The sequence below is a fragment of the Fundulus heteroclitus genome, chromosome 8 (genome assembly GCF_011125445.2).
Source record: "Fundulus heteroclitus isolate FHET01 chromosome 8, MU-UCD_Fhet_4.1, whole genome shotgun sequence".
Classification (NCBI taxonomy): Eukaryota; Metazoa; Chordata; class Actinopteri; order Cyprinodontiformes; family Fundulidae; genus Fundulus; species Fundulus heteroclitus.
The window spans coordinates 22609004-22628069 of NC_046368.1; the positions used below are offsets into that span (position 1 = coordinate 22609004).

At 38.8% G+C, this 19066-nt stretch overlaps 1 protein-coding gene across 2 annotated transcripts in view; it reads left to right on the plus strand.

Moving 5' to 3' along the window:
• Positions 1-19066, plus strand: part of fibcd1 (fibrinogen C domain containing 1) — a 200350-nt gene that overhangs the window by 121594 nt on the left and 59690 nt on the right. For both annotated transcript variants that reach the window (XM_012866217.3, XM_012866218.3), the window contains one exon: positions 11522-11618. In XM_012866217.3, coding sequence (XP_012721671.1) covers positions 11522-11618 — 97 coding nt within the window. The remainder of the gene's footprint in view (positions 1-11521; positions 11619-19066) is intronic.

Genomic DNA, 19066 nt, shown 5'->3' on the forward strand with positions numbered 1-19066 from the left:
AGAATGATGAGACAAGGTGTGTGAAAGGAGTGTGTCCTGTTACATCTGTCATAAAACTAACACAGCATTCAGAAAAAGAAACATCCTACTCACAGCCAGTGGTGGCCGGCGTATGATGGTCTAGGATTGTTTTGGTGCTATAAGACACGAATGACTTTGGGAACGATAAATTATTTTTCCTTTCAGGAATGTAATCGTTTGAAAGTTGTAATCTATGTATACTCAGGGAACCTGTACTTGACAGTGCAATTAGTTGGATCTGAAACATATTAGCATGACAAAAAGTAACCCAGAAGAAATCTGTAGGGGGAGAAATATTTTTCACATCTCTCTACCCACTGTCTTTAACATCACCATTACTGAAGTTTAGCATGATCAGCATGGTAAGAATTACTGACAGCAGTCCCTGTGTGCGTGTTCCTTGTAGAGTATGTACACGCTTACCTCCATTGTGGAATTTCCAAAGAACTGCCGAGACTTCCTAGTCCACCGTGTTCTTTGACAGAGAAGAATAAACACTCTATAAGTATAAAACAGGGCAAATCTTCTGTAAAATGTTCAGGTTTCTGTTATTTCTTGAAGTGCCTCTTTAAAAGTAGAAGCCTAAATAAAAAGCTGCCAGGCCTCTGCGGAAAAATAGTTTCCTTTTTAGATGCTTCTTGCATCTTTTTTTTAATGCTTGCTTTAGCTTAAATTTTAAACACCTTGCTAATGCTGAAAACAACCAGGTCTTTTTCTACAGCAAAAACTTCCACACTGAATAGTGTTGTGTCGGTGCAACCTGTTAGCACTACTCCGTGGTGAGAAGACAAATGGGCTTCTGGTTCCTAACTATTTTATGTTCAAACAGACCCGGTCAAGCAATACATTCTGCCAATTACGGTCAACATCCAATCTCTCTGTGCATCACTGTCAAAACCATCTTTCAAAATCCTACGTTTTATTCTTCTGGATTTCTTCTGGATTACTTCTTGGACTTCGTGGATCCTACCTGTAATGTGAGCGGGCTTTATGAATGAAGCATTCCTCTTAAAAACAAGTTTAAATTGATCATGTGATCCTGTTACATTTTGCACAACAGACCTAACCTAAAACTCAAAATTGCAATTCGAAAAACTTTCTGAATACTCAGGGGGAAAAAAAAAAAACACTGGCAATAGAGGAACAATTTTCTAGTTATGAAACTAGTAAACATGTTATCAATTTAATCATAAGTGAAGATATTCCATTGCAAAAAGAAATTTAACAAGTCATTCAGATTATCAAGCTATATCATTAAAAACTAAATAGAAGCACCAATGTTCATACATATGTGTGGATTTATGCAACAACAATCAAATCTCACACATTGCAGACTACATAAATTAATTTATTTTTCCTAACATCTGTGGTGCATTTTCATGCTAGAAACGTGTAAGCCTGTGCAAATTATGGAGCTAATTTCTAAAGGGTTGCTGTGGTAAGATAGGCTGTTTGTGCTTTTGGATTAGGTTGGAGCAGCTCGTAAAAAGATTTGGGTATAAGAGGAGCTGCTGAAAAAAAGGGATTAAGTCAAAAGTGTAATATAGGGATAACTGATGAAGGGTTTAGGAGCTGCAAAATGAGAACAAATCACTGCCATCCCTGAGTTCCTCCTAATATTTATTGCACTAATGTTGAGCACAAGGAGATATGCTGCAACAAAAAAAACTGTTAAATGAACTAAAATCTGTCTTCTTGAAGCTTCACATGTTTATCTGTCCCATGAGAACAAATACAGTGTATATTTAGAAGGGGTTCCAGCAGCCGTTAATATCGACTTTGCTGCTTGTACAACAGGAACCCACACTATCTTTAATATGGATTTTTTTTCTGGCTCGACTTTTGGAAGTCGTACTTAAGGCTGTGAATGTGAGTCCTTGCTCAGCGTTCAAGTAAAACGGCCGTTCTGTCACAGCTGCAGATCTGAGTATATGTGTATGCCTGAAAGATCGCCTGCCCCGCAGAAATAGCTGGTGACCTTCGCTAAAACTCCTTTGATGTGAAGTACAGCCCCCTGGCCAGACATTGTGTGCAAGGAATTGTCAGTCGGGATGTTAAGCTGCTTCTCTGTGTAAACTACATTCCTTCGTCCGTGTACAAGAGGCCTGGTGAGATGCCACGGCAGCCAAGGCTCAATAAAACTGAAATATCTGATCCACTGCAGACACAGCAGCTGCGAAAGTGCAAGCATGCAAATTTTCAACACTTGAACTGCATGACAGCCCTTTGTTCGCTTAATGGTGAAACTGACAATCTGTCTGTGTCACGACCTCCAGATGTTTGGGTTCGTTTTTCTTTTGTGTGTGTTTTTTTTTTTTTTTGTGTGTTTCTGTTTTCAATATTTTCTTTGTCTCGCCATTCCAGTTTCTGCTTTTTCGGTTAGCTTCCTTGTATATTTTTGTGAGCAATAATACGTCTGGTATTAATTCTGTTTTGTAACATTTCTTCCTATGTTTAGGTCATTTCTGTGTATCTCAGTTCGCCCTTCTACTGTTGTAGTCTTTTTTTTTTCTTGTGGATCTGGGGATATCTTTCTAATTCAGGACTATTCTCCTGAGCCCCACGTACTTACTGTTTTTGAAAATGGCTTCTTTGTTTATGGTTTTTGCCTTTTTTGCTGCGATAAATTATTCTGGGGCATTCTGAGACGGCCTCCGTGTGTTGTCTTTACAGCCAGAGCCTTTAGAACTACAACTCCCAGAATGCTTCACCAGATGATTGTACACAGGTGTACTGCTTAATACTGCAAATGATCAGGGCAGGACTGATCTGTTTTTAACCTGTCTGCTCATTCTGTATTTTGTACGCAGTGATGAAGGTTTTCTGACTGAAAGCTTACGTTAAAAAGTGAAATCTTGCACAGATAAAGTGTGTCTTGTTTGCTTTTGGGTTTATTTCTAATACAATCATTTCATTCACCATGCCGCTCTGGAGATCCTGTCTGTGCTTTAGCCACAATCTGGCAGTCTGACAACTATCACAGCAACTGTGTGGACCAGCTTTTGAAGAAAGTTATCTCAAACAATGCATGCATAATGTGTAATGAAGCAAAAGGGAGCACAGACAGTCATTAAATGTATCTCTCAAGGCTGGCGATAAAAAAGGAGAGCATGTGAAGTAATAAAAAATAAGTGCTCAGAAGAATCAGCAGTCAGTGTTTCAGCCAGTATTTGGAGTTTGCGTGCGGCCGAGTGAACTGCGAGGTGCTGCACATGATGCTGAATAGCATAAATCAAAAAGAAGATGAATAGAAAAGACAGGCTGTACCTGGATGAAAAAGGGGATGTATAGGGATTTATAGCACAGGGCCAAGCCTTCTCCGACTAATATTTCCACCTACACCGTATTCAGGAGAGGAAACATATGCAGTGCAAACAAGAAATACAACCCCCTTAACTACCTATCTGCCTCTTGACTGCTTATGTCAACCCCTGTATAGTACTTATCGACTTTATCTTAAATGCACAGACATCTGCATGGAATACTAATGCTTAATCTCTCTCTCACTCAAACACACACACACAAAGAGAGAAATTAAAATGATGGGATGGTTTTCATTGAAACAAGTTTTTGGTTTGGGAAGTGATCCAAAGTCTCTGACTTTACTTTGATGAGCTTGGAGCTTCTTTTAAATGACACGGAACATATTGAATGCATTCAAAGCTTAATTTGAATCCCCGAAAAGACCTGGAACTGTAACTGCTTAACTGATAGTCATGCACAAGGATGCACACAGCCATAGAATCATTCTGAACAAATAGATCATAGAGAAAAATGAGGTCCACAAAAGATGAGAAACTGCACACACTGCAATATCCTCACTACACCAGCAATATCTTCAGAGTGAGTAGCTGCTCACTGTTGTATATTGTTTTAAATATAACCTTTGTTCTATATAACTAACATCCCCCCGTGTTATTGAGGAGCAGAAAAATCGTTACTTTTGTGTTGTGCTTTTTCTTTTTTTTTTTTTACTATTTGACCTGGAGCGAGTTTCTGTAAACACAATACACAGGTTTCCTGGCAGAAGCAGAAATTGTATGAAGTAAAAAAAATATATATATTTTCTGTTTTTGCAATTGTTTTTGAAAATCCAAGAAAGGCGTCCCCAAAGAAAGTGCCGTGGGCAGGTTATTACATCAACTTTCTGAAGGTCTTTCGGAGATAGCAATACCATGTATGATATCCACTACAACTGATTCAATAAAAGTTCTGCTGTCTGTTACAAGGTTGTTTGCATAATCAGTTTAACCTGTCCACAAAATAGTTGTGAAACCTATACTGCTTGAGTTGTTTAACATTGTTTGTGTTTCCAATATGTACAAACATACTACACTGGTTGAAAAAAATGCAGCATAATATTTCCATTCATTGTGTGTAAGACGACCTCCAGATGAGCCAGGCTATCACAAAATATTGCGACATCTTGAACCAGTTTGTGGCATAAGCGTTGCAACTTAGAGAACACAACCATGACCCAATAATTACAAATCGATTCCATTTCTGTGGCTCCTCACAACCACAATTGAGCATTTTTCTTATGGATAAACCTTACATACACAAGTGCACTTTCCCCAACAGCCACAGGTGCTTGGATTCAGATGTTTACAGATGTTAGCTTGTTCTCTCCTTTTCCTTTCCTGTAATTTTGTCACCTTTTCTCCCTTTTAGCATTCTGTCTCATCTTTCTCTCTTCCTTTTTTTTCTCTTCTACCTTCCCGTTTATGCATCCATTGAACGTCAAACAGTGCCAGAATAAAATCTAATAAAGCTATTTGCACATAGAAATCAGCAAAGCACTATGGCAAAAGCTGTAATGCTCTACTTGTGAAAGTAAATCTGTTGGGCTCTATTTGGCATTTAGAAATCAATTCTTAATACTACAGTGCTAGACAGGAAATGTTAAAAAAGAAAATCATCTTATCATACTGTAAACTAAAAAAAAAGATAGTGCTAGAATGAATTTGCACATCAGTAACAGGGACGAGCAAGGCGGTATTTCTTAACGTGGCAGAATTTGTCTCTATACCTGAAATATGCTGTGGTTCTTGCAGTCCCTCCCTGTCTTCATCAGTAGGAATCACTATATGAAAAAAACCAAAGCTACTCTGAAGAAATGGCAACAGAAGAAGGTTTGTTCAGTGGAAAACCTACTTTACACACAAACCTGACAGTTTCCAGCTTTGTGAATAACCAAGAATACTGTTATTCTCTGATAACCTGGCTTACGCTTTGAGCACATGACCACCCAACACTACTTCCCTGTATATAGGCATCACTATGCATAGCCTCTATTGTTCAACATTTTGACACGTGAACTCACTTCAACTTGTCCTTCTTCTTGGAGTACACTCGGCGTGGCAAGACTTCATAGAATCCGACCTTTAGGGTCAACATCTATTAAATCTCAGAGATTTTCTTTCACGTCTTAGAGAGAGGCTTCACATGGGGAGAAGCATGGCTGGCAAGACAAGAGTGTTGACCCTCATATGAATTGAACTGTTTGTTTCTTTTCATGAGAGTACTGGCAGTTTCCCATTGCCACAGGGATTCATAGTTCCGCGTTGATGCTGCTGTGGGTGGCTAAAGCTGTTTTAAAATTGGGGTGCTCATGGTTGCTTCTGGTTCGTTCAAGAGTTTTGTTTTCTGATGAACACAAATCTAAAATGAAAGGTCTAAACAGAATGATTAGCAAAAGGACAAAGGCTGCATTCAAGGGTTTTTACAGCCCTTAGTATGTGTTTATGCCTTCAACTGATCCTGTTTCAAAAGAGATTTTTTTTCCTCTTCTTCAAAACTCAAATGGCATACCATTACAAATACGTCTGAAAAGATCAAGGCATGAATATGTTTGCCACAGAGATGTTCACAAGCTATGTTTCCGAGCTAAGTTTCAACTCTATGAGTTTACAGAATGGCCCCCAGTCCCCTGTGAATGCAGGGGTTATGTCTGGGTGCGTTGGCTTCACCCCACAGTTTAAAAAAGTTATGCTATATTAATTGGTCACTCGAAAATAGCCATTGGGAGTGAATATGCGCACACAGGGATGTTTGTCCTGTCTATGCGCCTCCTGGTGATGGATGGAGAAATGGCGTACCCCACCTCTCACCATTTAATGGCTGGAGCTAGGTACCAGCCCTCTCAGCAAACCCTGCAAAGATAAGCAGGCGAAGAAATGGATGGATATTTAAAATCTTTGCATTTTGAAACACATTAAACATGAAAGAAAGTGTTTTGTACAGTCTTGAAATATTTCTCGTGTTATTCAGGTATTACAGTTACCCCATCAGAAACATGAATATACATTTATGTTCTCAGAGAAACGGTACAAATGGGTTAACACCAATTCAAATGGAGTTAACAATTAAATAAACTAGGAATGCTTTTTCTTTTTAGAAACTAGAAGTTTATTTATAGTGACATTAGCTTAACAGCGGGAGAAAGATGCTGAGTTTGCTTTGTTCTGTAAATGCCCTGAAATAATCTAATAGTTTAATGTGGTCCATGTGGTCAACATGAAGCAAGAGCATGAACTTCTCTGGTTAATGAATCAGAGGCATCTTTTTACAGAAGAATATGCACATATCTGCCAGAGTCGCAGTCTGTGGCTTATTTAATGTGAAAATATCCTTGGTGGAAGCATTTTATAAAAAAAGGTAAACTTGAAAGTTAACCTTTACGCCTTTTTTCAGTCACTTCCTGTTGAAATCATTACAGAGCATGCATACGTACTTGTGCCCAAGATTACCATGACGACCAATCATCTGTACACACTTGGGTAATTCAGAGAGGAGAAAAAAAAGCATTAATCATTTTCTCAAATGATCTTCACTTGCTGGCGTACTTTTACCCCTGATTACATGAGATTGTTCATGAAACTCAAGTCCCACAGTTGATGCCCAGGTCTCCAGTTCAAGCCTTTGTTTTAAAGCTAAGTTGCATTTAAGTCCCTATATGTGGGTTCTCATTGTTGTGCACTGTGCATAATTGTTTTTTTTTGGCACTGTATTCCTAAAATATTATTATCCAAAAGTGATCTCTAACATTTTTTCTGTTTGTATTTTTCTTGACATGTTTTATAATGTTGCCTCCTAAACTTAATACTCAGAGAACCAGGGGTGGAGAGAATAATAATTGGAGATGGGTTAAAAGGAAGAGCTCATTTCAAACATGCTAACATCAATTTGTAGCCTTCTGTGTTTCAGCTTATTTGATCGCTGGGATGAGGAGCGGGGAAGAAAGGCATGTAATAAGACAGGGAGGGCCATTATTTGATGGCATAAAAGTTGCCTCGTTGCATTTAAGCAAGAGCTTTTTTCCGCTCCCCTCCGTGTTGGAATAAAAATTCTAAACACTGTAATCAGTGAAAAGAAACAGGCGGGCCAGAGTCACAAACCTTTGGTATATTATCCACAACAAAGCAATGGTGGATTAGCATCATTGCAGTTATTTCACCGCAAACCTCATTAATGGGGCCTGAATAATGACATTTGATTTCAGTAGAATGCGGTTAAGAATGAAAAGACATTAGATGTAAACTACTTTTTTTTCATGAGCCTTTCAACTTTTGATACAGCCTATTTGTTCAGATAAAAATGTTTTTTTCTTATGTTTTATTTAATTAAAAATGAAAATAGTGAAATCATGAAGGCGTCAGTAAGTGCTGAGTCAAATACAACGATAAAAGGCACAGGTGAAAATTTTTCCATTTGTTGGTTTATTGCTGATAAATATATTTTGTAAGCCAAGTAACATTTTTTACAGGTCAATAAAACCTTATTTTATCCCAATGCATGAACCACTGCTATATTTAACAGAGCCCTGTGGCATCTTTTGGGAGTTGCACACATTTCTGTTTGTTGTTTGTAATCTTAACCACCAACTGCAGCAATAAAACACACCAAGACCAAACTGTCTCAAGGTATTCAGGAGTTTTCACCGTGAAGGAATAAAAGAGTCCTCGCAACTAGACTGCAACGTTATTGCACTTTAAAGTTGCCACAAGTTATGTGAAGTCTGGTTTTAGACAGCTTTTATGTGATTTAGCTTGATTTATGTTTTTACTTTATTTTTCATGTTAGATAAGTTTAGGCCAGACCCTGCATGTAGTTTCTACTTCCCGTGCTGCACGAGCCGGCCGTCTGTTCTAGCAGCTCCGACTCAGTCCTGGGTTTTTTATCCTTTTTAGATCTATTTTTTAGAAGTGTGTTGCTGTTCCAGTTATTTCCATCCTGCTTGTACTGTACACACAGTGGTGCTGATTCTTTTGTGGACAACTTTACTTTTATTTCCTCCTTTAATGGCATGTTTTCGGAGACCACATAAGCAGTCATCCTCCCATTTTGTACATCACAAATCAGCTATTAGCTCTTGGTAACTCTGCTGTGTCACCTCTCACAGAGTGACACAATATTGCCCCCGACCTGAGAAGGAAGAGACACTGGACCACTGAGGGAAGATGGTTATGCTAACTCAGACTTGGCTAACCACACAAACTCCGGACACATATATATGAATGGTTTTAATTTACTCCATGCATGCAGAACATGCATGGAGTAAGGGAGGGAAGATGGCATTCTGTAGTGTTTGTCAATAATAGCTGCTGTAATTCTAGGGAGCTAACTATCAAAAAGTCACTCGTCAGTAGGGACATTGAGCTGCTAGCTGTTAGTATGAGGCCGTATTATCTACCACTGGAGTTGACACTTATCACATTTGCTTTGACGTTCCTCTGGAGCACCATTATAGCCATCCTCTTTGAATGGAAAGCACCTGGTATGACAACAAACCTGACAATAGAGGGCTACCAAAAACACTCAAAGACCAGGCAAGAAGGGTATTAATCAGAGAGGCAGCTCACAGACCAAAGGTAACCCTGCTGGAGTTGCAGAGCTCCACCTCAGAGACTGGAGTATCAATGAGCTGTGAACTCCATAGAGCTGGGCTTTATGGAAGAGTGGTCAGAAAAAAGCCATTACTTGGTGATGAAAATAAGAATACAGGTTTTGAGTTTGGGGAGACTAAAATGTAACTTTTTTGCCACCATAGAAAACGCTATGTCTGGCACAAATCCTGCACATCCCATCATGGTGGTGGCAGCACCTGGCAGTGGGGAAGTTTTTCAGCAGCAAGTACTCGGAAACTGATCTGGTTGGAGGGAAAAGTGCTAAATACACGGATATTTTTGGCCAAAACCTGCAAAACCTGTGTTGCTCCGCCTGTGATTTGAGACTGGGACCTTCAAGCAGGACAATGACATACTGCCAAAGAAACACTCGTGGGGTTTAAGGGGAAACATTTGTGTGTTTAACTGTCTCAATCAGAGTCCAGACCTCAATCCAATAGAAAATCGGTGGTTAGACTTGAAGATTTTTGTTCACAAGCAAAAACCATCAAACATGAAGGAGCTGGAGAGGTTTTGCTTGAAGAAAGGGAGAAGGCCAGGGGCAAGATGTGGCCAGCTCATTGAGACATTCAAAAGTTACTTGCAGCTGAAATTGCTTTAAAAGTGTGCTTCTCGGTACTGACTTTGGGGGGTGGAGGCATGAACAGTTTTTCATGCTGGATATTTCTGATATTTTGTCCTGTGTATACATTGTTTTATTGGAAAGCATACAACAAAGTTGAAGGCACGTTCTGTAAATGAAATGCTGCTCTCAAACAATCCGTTTTCATTTCTGGTGGATAAGGCAACAAAACATGAAAAGTGCTGGGAGGGGATACTTTTGCATGTCGCTGTAAATATGCATACACACATGTTTCTAAAAAACAGAGGATGACGATGGATTTGTCAATATAAGCATGGTATGGGTTTGGGTACTGGGACTGTTAACAGTATGGGGTAGAAAATGTCTCTGCGGTGGTTCATTTTTGTATATAGTGCTCTGTGGTGCGTAGTTTGGATCTGTCCTGTTTTAGAATTGAGCCAAAGCACACATTGATGGGTGTGCACAAAACAACCTGCAAAATAGCAGGGCAGAAAGTGACCAGCAGCTCCTGTGCCCCAGGAAGAGCAGTCTGTGCTAAGCCTTCTTCTGATCAGTGTCTATTTGTTAGGACCATCTCAGGTCTAGTGAAATGGTGGTTTCTTGGAAATGGAAGTGATCCACAGCAGACAGTGTTGCTGAGAATAGTGAAGGGAGGCAGTGTGTTCTCAGTAAGTCCAGTCATCTCCACAATCTTGAGCAAGTTAATGTCCAGGTGGTTCAGACCACACCGGTGGACCAGCCAATCCGCTTCCTGTTTGTATACAGACTAACCACCGTCCTGGATCAGACCAATGACAATTTAACTCCTAAAGTTTGCAGACGAATCCCTGACAGGTCCACTGAGGAGCAGGCATTAGTGTACAGAGACAAGAGGAGTGGGGCTGTTACACATTCTTGGGAGGATGCAGGTTGCTGATGGTTCTTGAGCAAGAGAACATGCTCCCAGGTCTGACTTGTTGTCGCTGCCGGTCAGTCAGAAAGTTGGTGATCCACTGACAGGTAGAACTTGGCACTGTGAGCTGGGATATGTACATAATTGATTTGTAAATTTACAATTCTGTACATATAATATGCTCCACAATTCCAAGACTTCTCATGACAGTCTGGAAATAAAGGTTAGATGACCCTATCATTTCAGATGTGAGAGGGAAAAAAATGCATTCATGTTTCTGTTGAGATGAAGGAAAACGCTATACATCTAAAGATGATGTAGATTAATGATGATGTAGATATTTCAGAGAAAGACAGTGATGTGGGATAAGGGGATAATCAAGATAATTGCTGTTGCTCAGCTGGATTTCTTTGTCGGTGCAGATGTTAAAAGGAAAAATAGCTGTCTGTGCCATCTGGTACTTTTTTGGAATGGTAGGGGATTATTCACGTTGAAGATGCACTGTCTAAAGGATTTTTCTTTGCCGTTAAAACATTAGCACAGCCCTCTAATTCCTCTACTCAGACATTTCCCTCTTGAGGAGCACATTTCTAATTTTCCTTCCTCATCAGCTTGTCATGTCAGCAGTATCAGTTGATACGTTCGTAGGAAATGCAAATGCATGTGCACAGGGTATAGCAAAATCTGCTATTTGCTTATAATTGCATTTTTCCTCCTACTGAAATATTTGTCTGTGTGTGTGTGTGTGTGTGTGTGTGTGTGTGTGTGTGTGTGTGTGTGTGTGTGTGTGTAGAATCATTCTTTTATGAATATAATCTCTGTGCTGGGATCTCAACTAGGTATGCAGATTCCATGGCAATTTGTTTCAAAGTCAGTCAAGATTTAATGGATTCCCTTTATTAGCTTCCAACAAATTGCCTTTTTAGTGGATTGAGCATTTGCATTATTCATTAGCGAAAGAGCAAGCATTTATGAGTTCATTTAGTTTAGTTCTACTTGAGCTTAGCGATGATCAGTGGGACAGAGAATGACTCATCAAAAAGAATGATGAACCGCTCTGTGTGAGATGAAAAACCATCTGACCTCTTTGTCTCTCCTCTTGCTGTCCTGATCGTTTAGGTGATTCAGCGTAGGGAGGACGGCTCGGTTAACTTCTTCAGGGGATGGGAGTCATACCGTGAAGGATTTGGCAAAATCACCGGAGAACACTGGCTAGGTAAGTGGATCATTTAGTATTTTTGGCACTGGGTGAGAAACGCAGATGTCCAATGGGGCTTGTTAATTCAAGTCAAGTGAAATCATGGAAAGTCAGCTTAGGTTGAGTACGTTGTACCCTAAGCTACTACATTATAAGTGACAGCCAGCAGAAGTACAGCACTCTAACTGAAAGTAGGGCAAAAAAGAAAGTCAAACCGGGAGCCGGAAAATGGTAGAGCAAGACACGATTACACCCAAAATAAAATAAAACTGTTCACATAGAATATATATTTTTTACATTCTTAAATCCACTGAACCTGCAAAAGTATATCAGCAACAAAAACCACTGCAGAAACAGACTGAACAAACACGACACCCACTGAATATATCATGTCTGTTCAGTACAACGAAACATAAATTATGCCTTCACTGTTTTTGTTTTTTTTGTTTCTCATGTTAAACATACCTCAGAATTGATTACCTGTTTCAGTGTCACAAAATGTTTGCAATCATTACTAATTTTCTAGGCATCACAATACATCTGTACTGACATTAGACCAGGAGAATTTGCCAACCGATAACTGGCTTCAGCTGTGAAATGATTAACTTTTCCAAAGTCAAATTCCGGGACTTCTCATGAGATGGATGGAAATATTTTTACATAGACGGGACTTGTGTCTATTCTTTACTGTTTTTGACTGAGGTTCGACTTTGTGCTCAGTAGGAATAAGCATTATGTTGCACAGCAGTTGTTGATAGTCCATATAACAGCTACTGGTACAAAATGAAAACTTTACAGCAAGTGGTGCATTGGTTTGTGTTTTAATGTACTGTTCTTTTAAACTATTTAAATAGAATCTTATCTTGAATTTTATACTCTATAAAAAAATCTGAAATGCTTAAAAGACTGTAGAAGTGTACAGTACATCTTCATTAAAAGCTATTTTCCATGAAATGTTACGATCATTGAGATCATGAGTTCATTTGAACTTTAGGTAATTATGGGGATAATAAAAAGTAGGGATAACTGACAAGGGAATTTTTGTTTGCAAAGTGTCCCATTTCTCTCATACCATCAAAACAATGCTAAACATCTTTGTGCATAAGAATGTATTAGTGACATTTCTAAATCAATGAAAGATGTAGATATTTTAATGTCAGTAGTGGATTGTGAACATTTTGTTTTGGAACGATTGATCCCTTTAACTGATTCACTAAAATACTTTGATTGAAGTAAATAACTTGAATGTATTTTACAATCATTACATGCAGTCGATAAACACACAGAGGCTCTAAATAATGTAACACCCCTGTTAAAATGCCAGGCTGTTGTGATGCAAATATATATATATATATATATATATATATATATATATATATATATATATATATATATATATATATCATGCTCAATTTCAGAATTACAATGTGATAGCTATTATTTACACCTTAACTGAAAAGCAAATTTATAGGAAGAAAAAAGTAAGAAATAGTCTGCATTTTCCTTGAACCTAAACTAACACTTTGCCAAAGCACCCTTTTCATTTTTGAATTCATGGCTGCTTTCAAGTCTAGTGAGTCTGATTAACTTTATTTAAAATTCAGCTGTCATAGTAGGGACTCTTTTTGACATTTACTACATTTCAGCTTTCGCCTAACATCAGTTTGCTCACGGGTTAAAAGTGATCCGAATGACACTATTATACAGATGTATCGGTTAGGAGAAGGGAAGACATGAATCCACTGCATTATGTATAGACCACGGAACAGCAACAGAAAACCTGGAGAAACAAAAGGGGTATTTCTCCGACGCTGATAAAAAGACTGCACTGAGACTGGTTTAAACAGGCTGCCAAGAAGCAGATAGCAGCACTGAAGCAGCTGCAAGAATTTTCAACACGTGGGGTACTGTTCTCCTCGTGACAGCCGTCTCCTGTATTTTCAATGTGTCTGGACTAAGGCGTGGTGTCTGTAAGACAAAGTTATTCTCTTCCGAAGAAAACACCCTGGTGTGAAAATTTGCTATGGTCTGATGAAACCAAGCTTCAACTTTTTGGTTGCATTCATAAGATATGTTTTTCACAAAAAAAAAAACTCACAACACAACAAAAATACCATACATGCAGGTAAAAAAAAGTTGATGGCAGCATCATGCTCGGGAGTTATTCTTCTTAGCTCTGACTAAAGGAGCTGTCCAGGGAGAGGTTATAAATAGTTGCAAATAACTCCAGCTTTCTGCAAGAAAAATGATTTTAACATCCCCCTTAGCGTCACAGTGAGTCCAAGTTCACATCAAAAGCATTAAAACAGTGACTTCATAAGAGGAACATTAACATCTATTTTTTTTTTTTTTTTTTAAGGTATTGGTTCTGAATTATGTGTTTTTTTATATTATTGCTGTTCTTTTTAATTTGCAACATGAAAATGTGGTATTATACAAGCTTAGCAACAGCCTACAATATGACCAGTCATATTTTGCCAAAGAACACAGCTTTCTTTCTTTATGTGAAACTGCAGTTCCTAAAAACTACGGAAACAACCCTGATGATTGCAGACGAGAATCTCTCGGTTGTTGGAACGTAATCGTATGATGATACCCTCTAGTCAAGCACAGACTCCTTCAGTCCTGATCCCAGAATATGTGGGCTGCTCCCACTCACCACATGCCACACATACTGTGACTGCTGTGTAATTCATGGCTAAACAGTGAAACTGTTATGGTGATAGCTAGTTGAAGCTGATAAAATGTCTTCCTGACATGACTCACTTGAAACAAACTTTCACAGAAACAATTTAAATCAAGAGCGTCTTACTGTACAGAATAAACATTGAAGGAGCATTCATGGGAAACAAAATATATTTATTTGTGGCTAAATCCATCACTTCCTACTTTTTAAAGATCATTTCCATTCGGAGACAATATCGCATCTTGTCATATGTAAATGCCAATCCAAAAGCGGCCACACTTCAGCAGCAATAATTCGCAAGATGATCTGGTTTGAGCAGTGGAGTATTAATGAGCTACTTTATCACCAACTTTATTCCGTCTTCATCTTTGTAGCTCGCTCAAGTTCACACTGGCAGAATAATTAGAGCTTGAAAAGCCTATTTCAGGACAAGCACACAGTTGGTCATGGTCAAGGTCATGGACATCCCACAGTACAGCTAAGGTTCTCTCCCATTAGCGCTGTAGATTAAAGCTCTCCTTCATACATACATACTTGGTAACAGCCTCCCAAGTAACTCACCCACTTATGTGAAAAGATCATATTGTATTAATGAACTCAAACTAAGAACTTGCACATTATGCCCCTATGCCCGAAGCTTTGTTACACTAAACTAGAAACAAAAACAATAATTTTAACATGTTAACAGAGGGCTGGTTATGAAATGATGAAATGATAAAGACAAAATCAGCTGAGTACAACACTTATATACTCCATCTGCTTGAATTAACGATACATTTATATTAGATCGGGAATTTTTTTTGTTTGTTTGTTTGTTTTTTTATTTCCGTGGAGGGAGAGATTTTCATAAATACAAGGACTGCTTTTCCATACTTTTGCCAAAGCAGCTGACTAAGGTATAACTAAAGTATAAGCTTTAGTCAGCAAATAAACCAAAACTTGTGTTTTAAACTGGCAAAACCTTACCATAACAGATATCGACAGAAAAGTTGTCTGATCAGCCTATTTTACACCTAACGATGGGCCTTCAGAAACAAAACATCCTGTCTTTTTTTTCTGATTGGTGGATCAGTGCAACACACTTCAGAGTAGTAGTTGGTTTACTTTGAGAAGAAGAGAAGTTGGTTATTTTCAGTATCTGTGAGGTTTTTAAAATGAACTCACCAACACTCTTGCATGATCTGTGTGGTACCGGTGCCTAAGATCACACACCCCAAACACCTCAACAGCTGCAGGCCAGTAGCACTGACATCACACCTAATGAAGACCCTTGAGAGGTCTATCCACAACCTTCTTCGGACCCTGATGATGCCATAGGATTCACTGCAGTTTGCTTACCAGCCTGGCATTGGGGTGGATGATGCCATCATCTCCCTGCTACACCAAGATCTGGCCCACCTGGAGTATCCTGGGAGCACAATGATGATCATGTTCTTTGATTTCTCCAGCACTTTCAACACCATCCAATAATATAGAAAATGTATAACGTGTGTGCAAAGCTGCTGGTGATTCCACCCTGGATTACAAGGTGGGAAATAAATATAGTGTAAATATATATTTTTCGTCTAGTCTTTTGTTTTTTGAAACTGTTGCACTAAAATAATTCCCTGAATTTTATTCATGCACAGCTTGAATCACTTATTCACCTCATTCTCTGTGTGCCTCTGATGACATGTCTTTTTGGTCAAATTTGATGCAGGTAGTATGGATTCAGGGAATGTATAAAATGTAATGCTTTATTTCATAGAGTTCATTTGTAATTTAATCACATTTTTGTCTTGCCAAATGCTTCTCTTTCATCCAGCCTGGATCACATGCACAAATTTGCAAATTACGTCATGATGTCGTCAGGCGACTTCTAGCAACTTTTAGGCATGGCAAGGCAAGGAAAGTTTGTCTATAAAACATGTTTCCGTAACAAGATGATTTAAAGTGCTGTACGTTACAAACAAAAAACAAAAACAAAAAACAACGAGGAAAGAAAAGCATTCAGAGACAGAGAGAAAATATTACAGAGGCAAGCACATTGCTTTGGAATAGTAGCAGCAAGTTAGACACAGTATAGGACAATTGGGACTCAAACTTCAACATTAACAGTTAAAGGCAACTCTAAACTCAGGGTTTCTGCATTTTTGCAGTCTTCTTGGAGTTTGTTCCAGATAAGTGAAGCATAGGAACTAAATGCTGCTTCACTGTATTTGGTTCTGGTTATGGGTATTCAGAGTAGATTTGAGCTAAAACACTGGTCTGGAGGGTTGATACACTGATAACAAGTTTGTGATGTATTTAAGTGCTAAGCCATTCAGTGATTTATAGACTAACAGACGTATTTTAAAGTCTATTCTCTGAGATACAGAGAGCCAGTGTAAGGACTTTAGAACTGGGGTGATGTGCTCTACTTTAGTCTTAGTGAGGACGCGGGCAGCACATTCTGGATCAACTGCAGTTGTCTAGGCCACTTATTTTAGGAAACGCTGTGACAACACCGTTGCACTAATCGGTTCCACTAAAGATAAATGTATGGATTAGTTTTTCCAGATCCTGCTGAGACATTTGTCCTTTAATCCTGGGAATGTTCTTCAGGTGATACAAGGCCGACTTTGTATCTCGACTTTTTTATGTGTTTAGATGGTTTTGGAGAATCAGGCCTAAGTCCATCATTGCACCCAGATTTTGGGGCTGATCAGTGGTTGCGAACTGTACCAGCTGAAGCTGTGTGCTAACTTTTTGTTGCTCCTCCATTGGTCCAAAAATTTTTACTTCAGTTTTGTTTTTATTCAACTGTAGAAAATTTTGGCACATCCATGCATTGATTTCTTCAAAGCATTTATCCAGTGCTTGAATGGGTTAATAGTCACCTGGTGACATGGTGATGTAGAGCTGTGTGTCGTCTGCATAGTTGTGGTAGCTGATGTTGTTTTGTATGATCTGAGCTAGAGGTAACATGTAGATATTGAAAAGGAGAGGACCAAGATGGACCCTTGGGGAAGCCCACATGTCATTTTTGTCGCGTCTGGTGTAAAGTTGACACAAAAAGGTCCCTGTCCTTTAGGTAGGATTTAAACCAGTTTAGAGCTGTACCAGAGAGGCCAACCCAGTTCTCCAGGCGCTCTAACAGAATGGAGTGATCGGCAGTATTGAATGCTGCACTGAGGCCCAATAGTACCAGCACTATGGTTCTTCCACAGTCTGCATTTATATTGATGTCATTAAACTCCTTGACATGGGCGGTCTCTGTATTGGTGTGAGCCCGGAAACCTGAGTGGAAAATGTCAAAGCGGCTGGTCTTTGTTAAGAAGGTGATTAGTTGTTGAAACACAGCTTTTTCAATAATCGTACAGATAAAGGGGAGGCTTGAGATGGGCCTGCAGTTCTGGAGTAGTAGTTTGTCTAAATTGTTCTTTTTCAGCAGTGGTTTGATAATTGCTGTTTTTAGGAACTGGGGGAAAACACCTGACGGAAGGGATGTGTTATTATTTTAGTCAAACCGGATGTTATGACAGGCAAAACTTTCTTAAAGAAACCTGTGGGTAGAACATCAAGAAAGCAGGAGGAGGAACTTAGCTGGTGAATTATTTCCTCTAAGTTTTTGTAGTTTGTTTGTCTGAATTGGGACATTTTGTCAAGATCAGTTCTAGTTGGAGACAGCTTTGGTTCTGAACTTGATGTGGATGTACAGACTGATCCTCTAATCTTTTGGATTTTCTCAGTAAATAAGTTAGCAAATTTGTTGCAGGCCCTGGTGGAGTGGAGTTCAGAAGCCACACACACAGCAGCATTAAGAAGCACAAGTTTTCTTAATGTTTTTGCTGATAATCTCAGAGAAGAAAGTTTCCCTTGCATTTATCAGCTGTAAAATATAACTGTAAACTCTATCTTTAAGATATCACAGACAACTTGGAGTCTAGGCTTTCTCTACCTGCTTTCAGCTTTTCGACATGCCCTTTTTTCTCTTCTAACTCCTGGAGCTCTTCTCCACTGAGATTTTTATTTTAATTGGGGCGATGCAGTCAATATTATCTGAAACTTTAGACTGAAAGTTATCAACTAGTTCATCTACTGAGTTACAGGACAAAGTGGAAGTAAAGGAGTAAGCTTGGTTAATGGTTTCAGAAGCATCGTCCTTAAAGATGTGTTTTCTTATGATGTCTCTTGAGCTAATCATTGGAAATCATGCATTCAAAATTAACAGAAAAGTTACATTTAGGCAGCCAATAGCTACTCTCCTTGCTGAAGAGTTGGCAACAGTGTGCAGAAAAACAAACCGGCAGCTGTAGAAGCTTTGTAAGAAGTTATGAGGAAAAAAGATACCTTTCCGCCCAGTTTGAAATGGCACATTTCAATGATAAACAGGGTAGATCTTGTGACAAAAGGCTTTGTCACATGCAGGAGGAGTCCTACAATGAAAATCAGTACATTTATTTGACCAGATTCAATTTCATGAATTTGGCACAGTTTTGGTTCATTTGGCTAAATTGTGCCAGAATAAAATATTTTTTAAATAAATATGGTTCAGTTGATTCAGTCCAGATTTGCTGCAATCAGAGACAACATTTTGATCTAGTCTGAGGCTTCTCCTATACAGTATTTTCAAAAGTTTTTTCTGATGTTTTGCAATGTTTATTTTGAAAAAAGAATAGGCAAAACTCAAAAGATTGGATTTCTTCTTTGCCTAATCACTTATAAATCAGGCATAGTGATATTTGCAATAGTGGTTCCACTGGGAAAATATTATTTAATGCTTTACCTTTACACAAATACCAAATGTTTGCATTTACAC